The sequence below is a fragment of the Pipistrellus hanaki genome (genome assembly GCF_964339955.1).
Source record: "Pipistrellus hanaki genome assembly, chromosome: 12".
Classification (NCBI taxonomy): Eukaryota; Metazoa; Chordata; class Mammalia; order Chiroptera; family Vespertilionidae; genus Pipistrellus; species Pipistrellus hanaki.
Window position 1 is genome coordinate 40,237,051 of NC_140514.1, and position 18,435 is coordinate 40,255,485.

The window sequence follows — 18,435 nt, forward strand, 5'->3', positions numbered from 1 at the left end:
GCCCGCTGATTTGCGTTCCTAATAAGTTCCCAGGTGATGCTGAGCTGAAGGTTTGGACTGAGCTTTGCATAGGGAGGCTCTAAGCAGTGGTTCTCAACCTTCCTGATGCCTCGGCCCTTTAATACAGCTCCCCATGTTGTGGTGACTCCCCACCATAAAATTATTTTCGTTGCTACTTCATAACTGTAATTTTGCTACTGTTAATGAATCATAATGTAAATATCTGTGTTTTCCAGGGTCTTAGGCGACCCTGCTAGCGGTTCTCAACCTGTGGCTGTTGTAGAGCCTACGACCATCGGAAAACACAGATATTTACATTACGATTCATTAGCAGTAGCAACATTACAGTTATGAAGTAGAAATGAAAATAATTTTATGGCTGGGGGGTCACCGCCACATGAGGAACTGAATTAGAGGGTCGAGGCATTAGGAAGGTTGAGAACCACTGCTCGAAGGGCTTGCTTTCATTGTTTGGATGGGTTTAGGCTTGGAGTTATCCTCTGGGCTGAAAAGAGAACTCCCCACCGTGTAACAGAGACGAATGGGTGCTGGGGAAATGGATGAGCAGAGAGATTCGACATGCCAGGCCTGGGAAACCCATGTGGGCAGCATGACATCCTAACCTTGAGGCAGGATTTCTTTCCTCCTTCCTTTGCTCATTCCATCAATATTTATCGAGCTCTTATTCTGCGCCAGACACTCTCCTGGACCGTTAGAGGCAGCGTCGGGACTTCTGCGATCCTTGGGAGAGGCAGAAAAACAGATGAGAATGTTGGAGTAAATAAATATACGAAAGGGCTCCAGGAGGAGCCCCTCACTCAGCCCAGGAGTTATCAGGGAAGACTTCCTGGAGGAAGGGGTGCCTGAGCTAGTTCCTGGAGTTGGCGTAGTTCCGGTAGAGAGGAAGCATGTTCTTTGGGATTCTTTACGTGGCTCAGCACTACTGAATTTAGACTTCAAGGAGAAAGCAGGGAAAGCTAAGGTCAGAGGGCTGGGCAAGGCTGAATTACCAGGGCTTTCTACATTACACTAAGGCAGTGGTTCTCAACCTTTCTAATGCCGCGACCCTTCAATGCAGTTCCTCACGTTATGGTGACCCCCCACCATAAAATTATTTTCATTGCTACTTCATAACTGTAATGTTGCTACTGTTAATGAATCGTAATATAAATATCTGTGTTTTCCAATGGTCTTAGGCTCTACAGCAGCGGTTCTCAACCTGTGGGTCGCCTAAGACCATCAGAAAACACAGATATTTACATTACGATTTATTAACAGTAGCAACATTACAGTTATGAGGTAGCAACGAAAATATTATGGTTGGGGGTCACCGCCACATGAGGAACTGTATTAAAGGGTCGTGGCATTAGGAAGGTTGAGAGCCACTGCACTAAAGGATTGGGCACAGGGGGCTAGAGAAGAGTGACAGCGAGAGATCTGCCCTTTGAAAGGGCTGCTCTGGCAGCTCTGAGGAGAGTGGGCTGGAGCAGGGCAAGGGTGCTACTGCCTTGTAACATGTCCGGGGCTGGTGGTGCAGGGTGGCATGGAGAGAGAATTAAGACATCCTGGGGATTGGTTGGGAGGGAGGAGGGAGGAGTCGGGGTGTCGGGCATAGATTCCAGGGTGGTGGTGCAATTCACTGAGGGACCATTCCAGGGTAGAGAGCAGTCCTGGGGGTAGAACTGAAGTGCCCAGGGAGGGCATGGGGTGCAGATGCCCACAGGCAGCTGGCTCTGTGCACCTGGAGCCCAGGAGAGGGGTCCAGACTGAGCTGGGAGGAGGGAGGAGTCGGGGTGTCGGGCATAGATTCCAGGGTGGTGGTGCAATTCACTGAGGGACCATTCCAGGGTAGAGAGCAGTCCTGGGGGTAGAACTGAAGTGCCCAGGGAGGGCATGGGGTGCAGATGCCCACAGGCAGCTGGCTCTGTGCACCTGGAGCCCAGGAGAGGGGTCCAGACTGAGCTGGGAAAGCCTGCAGAGCAGGTCCAAACCACAGATTCCGAGGGTCAGAAATACCACTAACCAGGGGTTGTTTTCAATGGAATTAACACATGCCAACCAAGCCCAGAGACCCCGCACTTAATTAAAGGTGCTGCTAGAAGTTTTCCCGGGAGGAATGTTTGTCCTGAAATGATTTCTCTCTGCAGGCTCTTTGAGCACATGAATGTGCACGTGTGGGCAACTTATGACAGGCAGCTGCTCACCTGTCATTTAAAGCTCCCCCCGCAAATATTTCCCCAACTATTCTTCGAAGTCTCACCTTCTTAGCGACCTTCCTTCAAGGGTGTAAACTTGCCACTAATTTCGAAAAACGTCTTTGGAAACTGGTGTAAATTCAATTTTCGATAATCGTTGATTTGTGAAGTGGATCATTCAACTCCTCCCAATGCTCTCCAGACTTCATCCAGGGAGCCGGTGCTGATGGGGAAGAACAGGGGAGATAAGAAGAATGATTTTAGCGGCCCTTTGCACAGGGATGAGCAAGCTTTTCCTGTAGAGGGTGAGGTAGTAACTATTTTAGGCTCTGTGAGCCTAAAAGTCTCTAGTAGCAACTACTCAACTCTGCCCCTGGAGCAACAGCAGCCATAGACAGTGAGTGCGCAAACATGGGCATGGCTCTTCCCCATAAAACTTTACTTATAGGCACTGAAATCTGAGTTTCCTATATCAATTCTCTTTGGCTTTTTGGCAACCATTTTAAAATGTCAAAATTGCCCTACTGGCAGCTCAGTGGTTGAGCACTGACCTATGGACCAGGAGGTCATGTTGGATTCCTGGTCAGGGCACATGCCCAGGTTATGGGCTCGATCCCCAGCACAGGGCATGCAGGAGGCAGCCAATCAATGACTCTCATCATCAATGTTTCTATCTCTTGCTTCCTCTCCCTCTCTTTCTGATTTTTTTTTAGAGAGGAAGGGAGAAGGATAGAGAGTTAGAAACATCAATGAGAAACATTGATCAGCTGCCTCTTGCACACCCCCTACTGGGGATGTGCTTACAACCAAGGTACATGCCCTTGACCGGAATCGAACCTGGGACCTTTTAGTCCACAGACCGACGCTCTACCACTGAGCCAAATCGGTTAGGGCTAAAATTATATTTTTTTTAAACATAAAATGTCAAAACCATTCTTAGCCTGTGGGCCAGATACGAACAGGCCTTAATTTGCTGCTTCTGATTTACAATTTAGAAATCGGTTTTGTTTCCATTATTTTAGTTGATCCATCACCTTGGGAGCAGATGTTAAGGTTGCCAGTTTATAGTAGAGGAAACGGAAGGCTGGAGAAGGAGACCTGGGCCTGGGCCGTGGGGAGGAGGCGCGGGAGGGAGGAGAAGGGCCAAGAGAGGAACCGGGGAGGGAACTCAGGCCAGCCCTTGCCAGCGGCCGGTAGGGGGATCCTGCCTCTGGCTTCATATTTGCTTGGGCTGGGGTGGGGGCGCAAGGAGATGAGTGAGTGAGCAGATTCTTTACATTCAAGTGCTTGGCGTTTGGAAAGGCGGGGCAGCTGTGCTTCTGGTTTCCCGAAGTCCTCAATGAAGCCCAGATGCAGGACGTGCTGACGAAGCCAGAACACTTCCCTCCGCTTTCTGCGGGCGCAGAGCGGTTGTGACCCCAGGAAACCACAGGGCCTTTGGCTCTGGTTCCCCTGACACGCTCCCATCTAGCCACAAGTTACCAGCAAGCAGCTGGGGAGGGAGTGGAATTCCTCCCGGCAGAGGCATTCCAGGAGAGACTGGCTCCCGGGAAAACCCTTCTTCCCAGGGCAGCGTGGGCCCTCCCCCGGGGAGGCCCACTCCAGGCCAGCAGCCCTGACCCGCCCTCACCTCCCCCCCCCCCCATTTTCATTTGGGCGCGCCTTCCAGAAAGCAGATTTAAACCCACCCGAAGTGCTGCCGGAGGCCGGCGCTGCTGACAGCTTGAAGTTGCTCTGTGGCTTGTCTCGGCTGCTGGGAAACAAAACCCAATGCTCTCTTTCTGTGTGTGGGCAGCTCAGGGGGAGACAAAAGGGTTCGCTGAAAAGCCAGACAGGTTTGAGCTATAAATAGAGAGAGAGAGAGAGAGAGAGAGAGAGAGAGAGAGAGAGAGAGAGGAGAGAAATGTTGGGGGGACCCTCTAGCACAGTGGTTCTCCACCTTCCTAATGCCACGACCCTTTAAGACAGTTCCTCATGTTGTGGTGACCCCCAACCATGAAATTAATCTTGTTGTCACTTCATAACTGTAATGTTGCTTCTGTTAATGAATCGTAATGTAAGTATCTGTGTTTTCCGATGGTCTTAGGCTCTATAGCAGCGGTTCTCAACCTGTGGGTCGCGACTGTAGAGCCTAAGACCATCGGAAAACACAGATACTTACATTACGATTCATTAACAGTAGCAACATTACAGTTATGAGGTAGCAACGAAAATAATGTTATGGTTGGGAGTCACCGCAACATGAGGAACTGTATTAAAGGGCCGCGGCATTAGGAAGGTTGAGAACCACTGCTCTAGCAAGTGGCTCTGCCTCTTGGCCACCTGCTGGCTTTCAGGGTTGTTTTCCCCTCAAGGTGGGCCCCTGCGGGAACACGGAGACACAGCTGCTTGCTGGGCTGCTTGTGAAGAGAAAGCCGTCCCCATCTGGTCCTCAACCAGGCCCCCGTGACCAAGCTGTCATGATACCGGACAGTGGGGACCTGAGGATGCCAGGGGCAGTGGAGACCAGGTCGGGGAGGAGGCCTCTCAGGTGGGGGTTGTCATCCGACATTTGTCATCGGACGTTAACTGAGCACCTACTACGTGCTAAACACCGAGGCAAGTGCAGTGGCTCAAACCGTACATGCAGACATAACCCTGGCCTCGGAGGGGCCCAGAGCCTCGGCGACAGGAACACAGACCCTTTTGTTTAGGGGCTTTTGCTGCCAGCAGAGCTGGAGAGACGAGAGGCAGAAGCGAGAACACCAAACATGGAGAAGTTGTGAGCGTTTCGTTAAGACGGTGAGGCAGGGGCAAGCCCAGGCTTTGGAGCTGCCCAGGGTGGATGCGGGCCACGCCTCTTCCTGGCTGGGAGGCGCCAGGCTGCCTTCTCTCCCTTCTCCTCGACTTAGTTTCCAAACCTGTGAAGTCGACATAAAAACACCTTCCCTCAGGGCTTTCATGAGGACTCAATAGACAATAGATTTGAAGGGCCCCATTAAAAAAATTTTTTTTAATGCATTAACCAAAAATGGAATGTTTCACCTGACCAAGCAGCTGGACCTTTTCCGCTGCATCGGACACCCTGCTCTCTCCGCGACGTGAGGCTTCTGGCAATTAGCTTACAAACCAATTTACTTCTTCTTTAGTAACTTTTTTTCAACATTAAAGCTGTTTCTCAATTTGGTTATTTTAACCAAAGCTGTGATGAGCTGGCTCCCGGCCAAATCTTTCCACTTACCCATGAGTGTTTCCCAGGGGTAAATCAGGCACTTTTATACCAAAAGATATACACCGTAGTTCACCGGGAAAACATTACCATCATTAATGAGTAGTGACGCAAGAATACACTGTATCTCACATACTCACACTTTGCCCACCCTGGACATTATACACAAAAGATGTATATTCATTTTAAGGCTTTTAAACAGCCTTTTTCAAATTCACCTTCCAAAAAGGAGTGCAGTCTGACACGTCAGCAGTGAATGCAAGTCCACACCCCACCCCCCCCCCCCCCCCGCTTTTTCCAATGAGGGTGACCCCCAGCGCTGGCCACAGCGCCCCAGCCAGAGGTGGGTCAGCTTTTACCGTGGCCACAGCATGTGGCTGACGGTCGTGAGACCCCGGGCCCCGCCCACAGATGCTGAGCAAGAGCTTTTCCGGTTTGGTTACTTAGACCCGTGGTCGGCAAACTGCGGCCCGCGAGCCACATGCGGCTCTTCGGCCCCTTGAGTCTGGCTCTTCCACAAAATATATGTGTGTGTGTGTGTGTGTGTGTGTGTGTGTGTGTGTGTATATATATATATATATATATATATATATATATATATAAAATAAACCTTTGTTTATTATATATATTAATAATCCTTTGTTATATATATTAATAATCCTTTGTTATATGTGCTGTACATTCTTTCAACTCCCTTCCTAACCTTCAAGCCTTTTAAGATTCTCTCCATTGGATTAAAGCTTTGTAGCAGTTTGGAGCTTTTAAGAGGCAAGTAGCTGCGTTTGCTAGAGCTGCCATAACAAACTATCACTGCCTGAGTGGCTTCCACAACAGAAATTCATTTTTTCACAGTTCTCAAGGTCAGAAGTTCGAGATGGAGGTGTTGGCAGGATTGGTTTCTTTTGGGGCCTCTCTCCTTGGCTTGGAGATGGCTACCCTCTCGTACCTCCTTACAGTCTCCCCTTTGCATGTCTCTGTCCCAGTGTGCTCTTCGTATAAACACACCCATCCTATTGGGGTAGTCATATTGGATACAAGTCACATTGGGTTAATGACCTCATTTTACCTTAATTACCTCTGTAAAGGCCCTATCCTCCCCACACACACTCACACTCTGACTGGAGGTTAGGACTTCAACATATGAACTTGGGATACACAGTTCAGCCCATGTCAGCAGGGGAGGGGGAAGGGGCCCAATTGCCAGGGACTGGGAGGCCAGGTCCACACGGTGGCTCCTGGAACTGGGCCCTGGCTGCAGCTGGGCTCAGGCCTCAAAGTCAAGAAGACCATCTCCAGCCCTAACCGGTTTGGTTCAATGGGTAGAGCATGGGCCTGCAGATTGAAGGGTCATAGGTTCAAGTCCAGTCAAGGTCATGTACCTTTGTTGCAGGCACATCCCAGTAGGGCGTGTGCAGAAGGCAGCTGACAGATGTTTCTAACTCTCTATCCCTCTGTCTTCCTCAATAAAAAATATTTTTAAGAAGAAGAAGAAGGAGAAGACCGTCTCCAACATGTTCTTGACCATCAGTTGACTAGTTCTCTTCTCCCTCAACCCCCAAGGTGCTCCAGCCCCTGGTTCACTTGCCCACACTCACCATGTGCGAAGACGAGACCACTGCACTTGTGTGTGACAACGGCTCTGGCCTGTGCAAGGCTGGCTTCGCAGGAGATGACGCCCCCCGAGCCGTTTTCCCTTCCATCGTGGGCCGCCCTCGCCACCAGGTGTGTGCTCATCTGGACACAAGGCTTTGAGACATTAGGAGTGAGCACTGCCTTGTGGAGACTATGCTGAGACTGTGTGTGTGTGTGTGTGTGTGTGTGTGTGTGTGTGTGTGTATGTGTGGTAAGGTAAGGAGAGGAAGTGTGTGGAGGAACTCTGCTTTCTCTCAGAAAATGACATTGTTTTAGGAGAAAAAAGAAAGACGAGCTTACAAGAAATCCTCCACCTTCTCTCCTACTCTCCCTCATTCCCTCATCCACTGTGTCTGCCTCACCGGCATCTCCTGCTGTTCTGTTTCCTGGAGAAGAAGGACATTTTTCCTGCCTTCATTTTCCTTCAGAAAGCCTCTGATGCCTGAGCCCCCTGCGGGGAGCCCTCAGCCAGCTCACACCGGCCTCTTCTGTGTTGCAGGGTGTCATGGTGGGAATGGGCCAGAAAGACAGCTACGTGGGGGATGAGGCTCAGAGCAAGCGAGGGATCCTGACTCTCAAATACCCCATTGAGCACGGCATCATCACCAACTGGGATGACATGGAGAAGGTAATGGTCAACTCCCCTTTTAACATGCTCATCTTCACGATAAAACATCGTTGTGACCCTCACGGTCCTCTGTGCCCTGTCCACTCTTCCTCTAAAATGCTTCTCACATCCTTCTTTCCTTCCTGTCCATCCCCATGGCCACACCCAACCACGGATGCTGGCATCTCCCACAGGACTACGGCCAAGGCCTCCTGACTGGTTCCTTTGATTGGGTGTCTCACTCACCCCGTTAATTCTCTACATGGCCGCACAGCTTCTCTTTCTAGAAACAGGTCACACCCTGTCATTCACCTCCTCAGGAACCTTCAGGAGCTCCTCACGAACCAAGGGAAGGTCCCTAACTTCCTGTCTGGATCTGAGGACCTCCCTGGTCCTGCCGAATCCCCAGCTTCCTCCCTCACACAGCCTTCACGCTAACCCAGCGCTTCTTCCTTCCTTCAAATGCTACCTCGGCCCCCTTTTAATATTCCCTGCCATGACCTCAGAGAAGTGCGTTGATGCTATTATATATTATGATGATGATTCTCTAATGAACATTGTAGGTAAGATTCTCTCGGGGGTTTTCGAAGCCCTTTGTGTGTGTGAGAAAGTGTGGGGAAGGAGCACTTTTTAGAATGTAGTCTGTGATAACACAACCATGTGTGCAAAATGCTAATAGAACCTCTTAAATATTCTTTTGATAAATTCTGCTGACAGTTGTCTGAGCGTTCTTGTTTTGCACTGACTGCCTTTTGAAATGTAATAGAGGGCTTATTGAGCAGACTGCCACTGGGAATAAAGAGGGGTGATTTGAAATCTGTAATTCACTGTACATTTCTCCAAATCCTCGATTCGATCACTCTGGATGTGAGATAAATAGATAAAACACAATAGCTTTGGCCTCACACAGTGGAACCATTCAGAACACAGACACAAGCCAGTGACAGGGGGATCTGGGAGCAAACCCGTCCCTTCAGGCTCAGTTTCCTCATTTGTGGAGATAAAAATACTTTCCTCATTAGGCTGCTTGGGAGATTGAATTAGGTGAAGACTTAGTATTAATATAATCCCAAGGTAGGGGACATACTTAATGCTCAATAAATGGCACATACTATTTGTCTCTACCTGACAATATATAAATAAAAAACATAACAGACAAAAACATTTTATTCATAGTAGTAACAATATGAACTCCTCTTTGTTATTGTTAATCCTCACCAGAGGAAAAAAGAAAATGTAATATGCACAGACATAGCTACTACAAGGTTATTTACAGATAAAAATGGAAGATACCATATGAATAGTAATATGATTATAATATATAATGACATATGATGAAATATTACATAAGCATTTAAAATAAGTGATCAATATATTAAAATAAATTTTTACTATGAAAAAGAAAATTATTTATGTTGAACTAACTGAAAAGTTATAAGGAACAAAACTGAATATGGAAGTCTAATAATAATACATAAAACAAAAAGTACATGAAATAAGTAAATGGTGAGAGTGATAAATTTGAAATTTGATAAGGGTGAAAGGTTAAGAAGAAAAAAGTCAATTTTTTGTTGAAATATGAGAGATTTTTATTCCACTTAAGTTTTTTTTTCTAATTGTAACATTGTTTTTAAAGTACATTATAAAAACTCAAAAAAAAAAAAGGGGTGGGGGGGGATGAAGTGCAGATTTTTGCATTACAGAATGTTTTACAAAGTCGATTTTTTAAAAATAATGTGCTTTAACGACTGTGAGTTGTGGGACTGAGACGTGCCTGGGAACCCGCACCTGTAGCAGTTGTCCCAGGTGATGCTGGGAGAAGGCACCTGGGGACCACATTTGAAGAAACACTGGCATCCCCTCGTTCGGACTGATTGCCACCTCCTTCGGGCCACTTGTGGGAATGGGCCCCTGCTGGGGGTGCCATTTCCTCCGCTGGGTGCCCTTCTCCGACTCTGCACACTTCCTTTGCCTGCAGGGTCCCCCCCCCCCCTCCCCCCAACGGAACGGCCTCTGCCTCAGTCTTCACTTAAAATTTGTATTTTGTATTTTTTGCTAGTCCTTCTCCACTCTTTCTTGAAACTAAAATCTAGGGGCCATGTCTGGTTCATATCTGCACTCCTTACAGTGAGCATGGACCTGGCCCACAGCCAGTGGCTCGCAACTATGTGGGCACGGTGGAATCGAATGCTCCTGTGCCCCATTTCTGAGAAAACCAAAGCCTCAGGTCCCTGGCACTCTTTGCCAAATGCCTCCGAAATAAAAAATGAAATCTCTCTGAAACTAAGAAATAAAAAACTCCTGTTTGTGGTCCTGGGTCACAGAAGAGGGACCTGGACACAGAGAGAAGAAATAACTTCCTTTAAAGCCGTGGTTCTCCCTGAGCGATGTGCCTCCCAGGGGGCCTTTGTCTGTGGCTGGGGACATGTTTGCCTGTCACAAGACAAAGAGCTGCTCCTGGCATCTGGTGAGTGGGCGCCAGGGATGCTGCTAACCATCCTGTCATGCCCAGGTCAGCCCCTGCGACAAGGAGTGCCCAGCCCACAGTAAAGAGCTGAGGTAGAGAAACCCTGCTCTGCACTGCCGGCGGCCGGGGCGTGATATACAGAGAAGTTTCAAGCACAGCTGTTCGTTTCCCAGCAGGAGACAGTATACTCCCAGTTGGGGCTTGAGAGTAAATTTAGGGAAGAACTGCTTACAGAGATGTGCACAGAAAGGGAACCAGAAAGGGATGTTAGCAACAGAGGGAAGCTCTTATCCCCCTCTCCTGGGGGTGAGGGAGGTAGGAGGTGCGCAGGGAGGGCAATGCCAGTGAAACGTGGCGAGAGCTGGAGCCCTGAGAGAGGGGCTGCTCGACAGGACTGTGCTCATGAAGGGCCACACTGTCCCCAGGAGAAACGCACTCCTTCCCTCTCCAACCTCTGGCTCGTATCTTCTAGAAACCAAACATAGGCAGAAGCCAGAAAGCAAGGAAAACAGAGATGGAGGGGGCCTGCCCCCGACCCCCCAGGGCACAAAGCAGGGGAGAGAAAGGAGTTCAGACGGACACAATCAACATGCTAAGTATATTGGCCCCAGATCTGGGTCCTGTCTGGGACCCTGTTTATAATTTCTAAATTTCAATCAGAAACTCCCAGGGTGACCGTTCTTTCCAGATCCAAGAACACAGAGCCATGCTCCCTCAGCACAGCGTGTCAGTTGGAGTCTTCCAGCCCGCTGGGAAGACTGCTGGACTCAGCTGACTTTTGTCCCCAACAGATCTGGCACCACTCCTTCTACAATGAGCTGCGGGTAGCACCTGAGGAGCACCCCACCCTGCTCACGGAGGCGCCCCTAAATCCCAAGGCCAACAGGGAGAAGATGACCCAGGTGAGAGGCCAGCCAGACCTGAGCCCTGGCCCAAGAACGGGATGTGGACACTCAACATGATCCTTTCTCCCATTCACACATCGGTGCCACAGGATTTTTTGAGAACCTGCTGTGTGCATAGTCCGTGCCAGGCCCTAGGGGAGGTGGGAGAAGGGTAAATAGGCATAGTTCCTACCCTTCATAAGATTCCAAAAATAATATATATATATATTCCAAGTTCTTTTGGGGGGCAGGAGGTGCTGTGATTCCTGCCGGACAGCCTTTCATTCTGCATTGTCCCTTTCAGATCATGTTTGAAACTTTCAACGTCCCTGCCATGTACGTCGCCATTCAAGCCGTGCTCTCCCTCTATGCCTCTGGCCGCACGACAGGTGAGTGACCCTGTTGTTGTAATCGCGCCTTTTCTGACTTTAGAGGGCGGAAGGGAAAGAGGTTCCTGCTCAGAAGAATCACATGGACGGCCAAAACCCAGGGGACACCTCACACTGGGCCAGCAGAAGGGAAGCCCATGTGGAGGGCAGTATGCCCAGTGTAGATGGGAAGGGCTTGCATGAACAACCGTGACTGGTACACCCAGCAAGGGCCAGTCCCTCCCAGGGGTCAGTCTGGGAGCTTGGACACACGTTCCAACAACACTGGGATGTTTCTGCTTATGAAGCAGGTTAGCAAAAACTGGGATGGCGGATATGCAAGTATCCTTGGTGGAGAAAGGTGCTCAGGGAAACAGAGAGAGCTTAGGAATAAAAGTTTTTCATAGGGACTTGACAGCTTGAATATCATTCAAACATTCACTCGTATATTTTTTTCTGTGGTCCCTTGTTTGCTTGGGTTGGGGTTTCCCCCCCCCCTTACTAATATTCATTCATGTATTCATTGAAATGTTCATTCATCCATTCATTCACTCATGCATGCACTCATCATCAGATATTTTCCAATCCTGCCCACCATGTGCAAACACTGCACCACGGACAAACAAGACAGATCCAGCTGTTGTGGAACTCACAGTGTAGCAGGGAAGAGACAGAGTAAACGATAATTTCACTACAGGCGATAAGAACAGCAATAGGGAAGTGCGGGTATATACAGTTTTACACCCTGTGCTTTGCACTTGATTTTGTCGTAAGTATCATGTCTAATGGCCACTTGGAAGCCATTGTATGATATATCCATTATTTATTTACTTATTTTACCATTTGCTGGGCCTTTACCTTGTCTCCACTTTTTCTTGTTTAATGTAAGATATGCTGTGATGGACATCCTTGTATAAGAGTAAGCTACTGGCCCCTGGCTATTTATTTTACCTCTTGTCCTTACTAAACTATCTTATTTGCTCTAATCATTTTTCAGCTGCTTCTCTTCTAAGTATACAACCACATAGTCTTCAAATAATGAAAATTTTGTTTCTTTTTTATAATAATACCTCTTATTTCAATGTGTCTTATTGCCATGGCTTAAGCACCCAGGACAATAGTAAATAATAATAAAATAATAGCATTATAATGTTTCCCCATCAATTATGATGTGGCTGTAGGATCAAGAGAGATAGCTTATGCCAAGAAAGCTTATTTCCTTTCATGGTTTGCTAAAATATTATTAGTAGAGAATTTTAATTTTTTTCAAATGGTTTTTATAGTTCCTATGAAATCTAACATTCTAATTGTGTGTGCATATGTTTTAGTTTGGTGCCTGAAAGATGTACAAATTACCCAGTCTCACTTAAAGAATGTGCAGTCTAGCCCTGACCAGTTTGGCTCAGTGGATAGAGCACTAGCCTGCAGACTGAAGGGTCCCAGGTTTGATTCCAGTCAAGGGCATGTACCTTGATTGTGGGCACATCTCCAGTGGGGAGTGTGCAGGAGGCAGCTGATCGATGTTTCTCATCAATGTTTTAACTCTCTATCCCTCTTCCTTCCTCTCTGTTAAAAAATAATATTTATATATATTTTTAAAAAGAATGTGCAGTCTAGATGCAAATTGATAAGTGTGCATTGTTGTGCAAGTGTTTCAAGGAGTACAAGAGAAGGAGATATTCTACTTGCTTTCCATAGGCCATAGTCTCATTTGGGAGAATAAATTGATGTGCATGCAAGAATATGATTGATTATTCCTCTGGTGGGTGAATTTTCTCAGCTACTAAAGTAAATACGGTCATTGAAAATCATGGGCAAATGGTCCCAGGAAGAGACCTATGAAAGACAAGAAGAGTTTTAACAGGTCCTATCCCCTCTGTCCCCAGGCATCGTCCTGGATTCAGGGGATGGCGTCACCCACAATGTCCCCATCTACGAGGGCTACGCTCTGCCTCACGCCATCATGCGCCTTGACCTGGCGGGCCGCGACCTCACGGACTACCTCATGAAGATCCTCACCGAGAGGGGCTACTCCTTTGTGACCACAGGTATCCAGCCCCTTTCCTGATTCTGAGTTCAGCTCACAACCAAATCTGATCGAGGACCAGAAGTTCCCAGGCCTTATGATGAGAAGTTTGTGGCTATGTGTCTTCAAACTATCATGGGGTAGACAGGAAGGCTCTAGCCAGAGGCTGGGCCTCTGGGCAAGACCAGATAGTCAAGGCAACCTTATGTAAGAGGCAAGTTCCCAACCAATACACCCTGGGGAGGGAAAGAAGGCTTAGACCTACTTATCCTAAGCAGCACTTGCTAAGCCCTCCTTAAGTGCCCTTTCTCAGCATCCCTTCTTCCCAGGGACCTGCTACCTCTGTCCATGTCCACATCAGGATCGGAGCTAGTCTTCAATAATGCTGAATGGTAGTAAGATCTGGGGATGCATTTCATTAACGAGGGGCATTTATAGTTCATCTGGAACAAACAAGGTCTGACTATCTAAAGGGACGGTATCATGCCTCAGTGGCCACCCTGGAAAAGAGAGTGTTTAGGTAGGGGCCTTCCTAAATACTGTAAGATCACAACGTATAGGCCTACATCTAGACCAGAAGTGTGACCTACAAAGCCCCCAGGAAGGCCTTCAGCACTCTCAGGGCAGAGTGAAGACAGCAAGGTGAAAAGCCCATGCAATGTTTTGCTTGGGAATCAAGACTTCAAATCCCCACTTTAGTAAGAGGAATAATAAAAAAAAATTAACATTCATCCTAAGACTGAATCCAACGCAGAAGTAAGACGGAGGTTCTCATAGAGATCAAAATGGGACAACCCAACTAACAGAACTGAGTACCTACTTTCTGTCATTTCTACTTCCAGCTGAGCGAGAAATCGTGAGAGACATCAAGGAGAAGCTGTGCTATGTGGCCCTAGATTTTGAGAACGAGATGGCCACGGCAGCCTCCTCCTCCTCCCTGGAGAAGAGCTATGAGCTGCCAGATGGGCAGGTCATCACCATCGGCAATGAGCGCTTCCGCTGCCCCGAGACCCTCTTCCAGCCTTCCTTCATTGGTGAGGTGCTGCCCACAGTCCCTGCCAATCAGCAGGGCAGGGTGGAGGGGTGGGCATGGGATGGAAAGAGAAACACCAGGAGTTACGCTCACTTGGCTTATTGTTTATACATAGCCCATATTTTTCCAGGAAGCGCCAAAAATACATAAACAATGCAGCTAGGAAAAGTCTAATTTTAAATAAAAGAGTAAGGAAATCAAGATAAAGGAGAGGGAATATAATATGAAACTAAGAATGAGGCTAATAAACAAAACACTCCTTGGACCACTCAGCAGTTAGGTCATGAGGTTGAAATTTATAGTAGTAAACAGGATGGGCTTGGGGCAGACCTGGTTTTAAGTCCTGACTCTGTCTCATTAAGCCCTATCACCTTGTACATGTTACCATCTTCAAACTTCAGTTACCTTATCTATAAAGTAGAAATAATGATAAGACCTACTAAGTAGGGTTGTAACAAGGATTTTTAAAAAAAGAATAATACAAGGACAACTCTTCACTGAGGAGTGTATAAGGAGGTAGGCCTGTAGCAAAGGTTGATATACAGTGTAGTGGTAAATAGCAAACTGGACAGAGTGCCATAGGCCTAAGAAACTAAGAAAGACTTCTTGGAGAAGGTGAATATTTGGACAGAACCTTGAAGAATGATTATCATTTTATGGTATCCAGGGATGGAAGGAGTGCAAAATAGGGAATGACAGACAGTAGTGACTGTGGTATGTGCAAAGTCAAGGAGGTGTGAAATGTCATGTTCTATGTGGGACATGATGGTAGAATTCTGTGTCTGTGTGTGTGTGCATGTGTGCATGCGTGCATGCATGCATGTTGTATGTTTTCACACAGGGGGAAATGGAGTGAATGGCTGGACCACACAAAGAATGTGGGGGCTAATCCTATCAGCAATGGAGATTAGGCAGCAATGTAGCGAGGTCAGGTTTGTATTTCAGGAAGATTCTTCTATCTACTATGTGAAATTATATCATAAGGACAAAAAACTAGAGGTGGGAGGCCAGGTAGGTAGGCATGAGCTTGTTTGGCATGTAGGAAGATCCCTGAGCCAGGCTAAGTTAGCTAAATGTCAACCTGTAGACAATGGAGAGCTATCAAAGCTGATATGATGGGTATATGCACACAATAAATATAAAATAAAATAAAATAAAATAAAATACTGACACAAGCTATATCATGAATGAAGATTGAAAAAATGCTAAGTGAAACACAAAAGGTCATATGAGCCCATTTACATGAAATGTCCAGAATGGGGAAAACTATAGAGACAGAGAGTAAATTAGTGGTTGCCTAGAGCTGGGGAAGGGTAAAAGGGAAAATGGGGAGTGTCTGCTAATGGGTATGGGGTTTCTTTTGGGGGGTGTTGACAATGTTATAAAATTATATTGTGGCAATAGTTGCACAACTCAGTGATTATACAAGGAACTACTAAAAAGTATACTTTAAAAAAAGGGTAAATATAATGGCAAGTGAATTATATCTCAATAAAGCTGTGAAAAAAGATGATGTAATGAAAGTGTCCCTCTAGAAATATACTTCAGGCAACAACTTGAAAGATCCATCAAACAGAGAAAAACTAAAGGCAGGTTGATAACTAGTTAGAGGGTCTGATCTTAACGCATTTGGGAGATCATTAAGGACCTGAACTATCATTAATTGCAACCACCGAAGGGGGTCGCTTGAGGATCTGAAAGTGAGGGTGTTCATGAGTGATGGATGTTGACTAGAGACCATGATCTCTACTAGGCATGGAGTCTGCCGGGATTCATGAAACAACCTACAATTCCATCATGAAGTGTGACATCGACATCCGCAAGGACTTGTATGCCAACAATGTCCTCTCTGGGGGTACCACCATGTACCCTGGCATTGCTGACAGGATGCAGAAGGAGATTACAGCCCTGGCTCCCAGTACCATGAAGATCAAGGTGGGTCTTCACCCAATTCCTTCCATCCTGTTCTCTGTACAATGACCTGTCTACCTGGGAGATGCTCAGAGCCCAGTGGCCAGGCCTGTAGCTCAGGGGCCTCCTGGGTTCCTCATCATCCTGGTCTGGGACAAATGTCATCTCAGGGGATTGTGTTCCTTGGGCACCGATGAGTTGGAGACACGTCTAGCATGGGCTCTCAAACATAATCACATGATGTCATATGAGAAGGGGGTGAAAGAATCTGGAATGAAGAGAATATTGAGCTGGTTGAGGAAGAAATCGAGAGGGGGGATATAAAAAATAAAAGAGGAGGGAAATAGAGGGGCAGAAACTTTAAAAAGGAGTTGGGTGTTACCCCAAAGGAGGGTGAAAGTTTCAACAAGAAAGTTTGGCCATGGGGCAGGCTACTGGTTTGAATTCACAGGGACATTCCTTGATTCCTGGTAGTGTGTTGTCCCAATTTGGCCTTAGCCCTCCCCACACTACTTCTTACCAGGGCTTCTCACCTCATTGGCCTCGGTAGGATGGAAGCCCACTTTGTCTTACTGCTCTTACCCCCTCACTCCATCCCAGCGCTTCCCCCCTGCCCCTCTGGTCCTAAGCAATCAATATTTCAGTCCTTTTTGAGGGCTTCTAGGAACTTTGGTGCTAATGGGTTTAGAAGGAGTTGGGAATAGAATAGAGATAACAAATATCGGAGATAACAAAGGTCGGAGTTACAAAAACTCACAATAAAGTTGGTCCCTGGGGAGTAGGCCTGATCTGAGGAAGTATATTGTCTAGGTCAGTATTCTAAGAACCTTCTTCACAAAGGAAGGCTGCCCGGGCCTTCCTTCTGCCTAGCAGATGGAGCTCAGCACAGGGAAGCAAAGTGGGACACCAGAAAAGAGGTGAGAACCTGTGTTCCCTTCTCAGCTGGAGCCAGTGGAACAGCTACGTTACTGAGGTCTGCCACATGGGGCTTTTTACCAGGACCCTGTGTCAGGACACCACACCTCGCCTCACCCCCAGATTCTAGTTCATCATGTCTAAGGTAGTCCCACCACCTACAGTGATAAACGAGCACCAGTGATTTGATGCATATCTCCATTTTGTGCGCCACTGCCCTGAGTTTAACAACATGTGCCAGCCTTCAAGGGGCCTAGGATCTAATTAGTGGACATAATCAATGAAAGGAAACTTAAATAAGGCAAGAGGAGGGGCAAGGGCACTCCAGGCAGGGGAAGTAGGATGAGCAAAGGTGCTCAGGGGTGTGTGTGCCTGTGTGAACATCCCAGACAAATTGGACAGCAGGATTTGTGCAGAGGAATTGGGGGAGATGTAGCAAGCCTTGGGGATATGCAAGAAGAAATGGGGGTGGGGGCGGGGCTGAGATAGAGGGCCTCACACCCAAGACAGCCCAGAGTTTTCTCACAACCAGAACTGCCCAGCAATAAAATCTGCTTCCTTTTTAGTGGCTCTGCCAGTCCTTGAGGTATTTACTCAAGGAGTGATAGGGTGACTTTTGTCTGCCTGAATAAGATAACTTCTAAAAGCCATTCTTTTTCTTTTTAAAAAATGTATTTTGTTGATTTTTTACAGAAAGGAAGGGAGAGAGATAGAGAGTTAGAAACATCGATGAGAAACATCGATCAGCTGCCTCCTGCACACTTCCTATTGGGGATGTGCCCGCAACCAAGGTACATGCCCTTGACCGGAATCAAACCTGGGACCCTTCAGTCTGCAGGCCGACGCTCTATCCACTGAGCCAAACCAGTTTCAGCTAAAGGCCATTCTTATTCTGCAATCCCATGATCTCTGTAACGTAAGAAATCTGTAGAGAGATTTTAAGGAGACAAAAAAAAAAAAAAAAAAAAATTAATTTAATTTTTATCTTGTCCTAACACTGAATTCTTAGACCCTTGAGATTCTGAGAAATTAGTTGAAGAAGTGCAGTCCTTCTAGATCTACTTATAGGTGGAGTTCAAAGTTGTTTGCCAGGACAATCAAGTTCTAAAGGCTAAGCTCAGTGACAAGAATGAACAATGTATGTGTATGAATTTAAGAACTTCTCATGTACAAGTGGCTGTTGACAGAT

At 47.1% G+C, this 18,435-nt stretch overlaps 1 protein-coding gene across 2 annotated transcripts in view; it reads left to right on the forward strand.

Annotated features, from left to right (window-relative positions):
• The first annotated feature begins 6,921 nt into the window (after window positions 1–6,921).
• The window catches only part of ACTG2 (actin gamma 2, smooth muscle), a 12,516-nt gene continuing 1,002 nt past the window's right edge, over window positions 6,922–18,435 (forward strand). The window contains exons 1-7 of one of the 2 annotated variants that reach the window (XM_084901303.1): window positions 6,922–7,125; window positions 7,535–7,663; window positions 10,901–11,011; window positions 11,298–11,382; window positions 13,248–13,409; window positions 14,230–14,421; window positions 16,174–16,355. In XM_084901303.1, coding sequence (XP_084757429.1) covers window positions 7,000–7,125; window positions 7,535–7,663; window positions 10,901–11,011; window positions 11,298–11,382; window positions 13,248–13,409; window positions 14,230–14,421; window positions 16,174–16,355 — 987 coding nt within the window. In that variant the 5' untranslated portion in view covers window positions 6,922–6,999. Of the gene's footprint in view, window positions 7,166–7,534; window positions 7,664–10,900; window positions 11,012–11,297; window positions 11,383–13,247; window positions 13,410–14,229; window positions 14,422–16,173; window positions 16,356–18,435 lie in introns of both variants that reach the window. The other variant, XM_084901304.1, reaches the window with a different exon arrangement.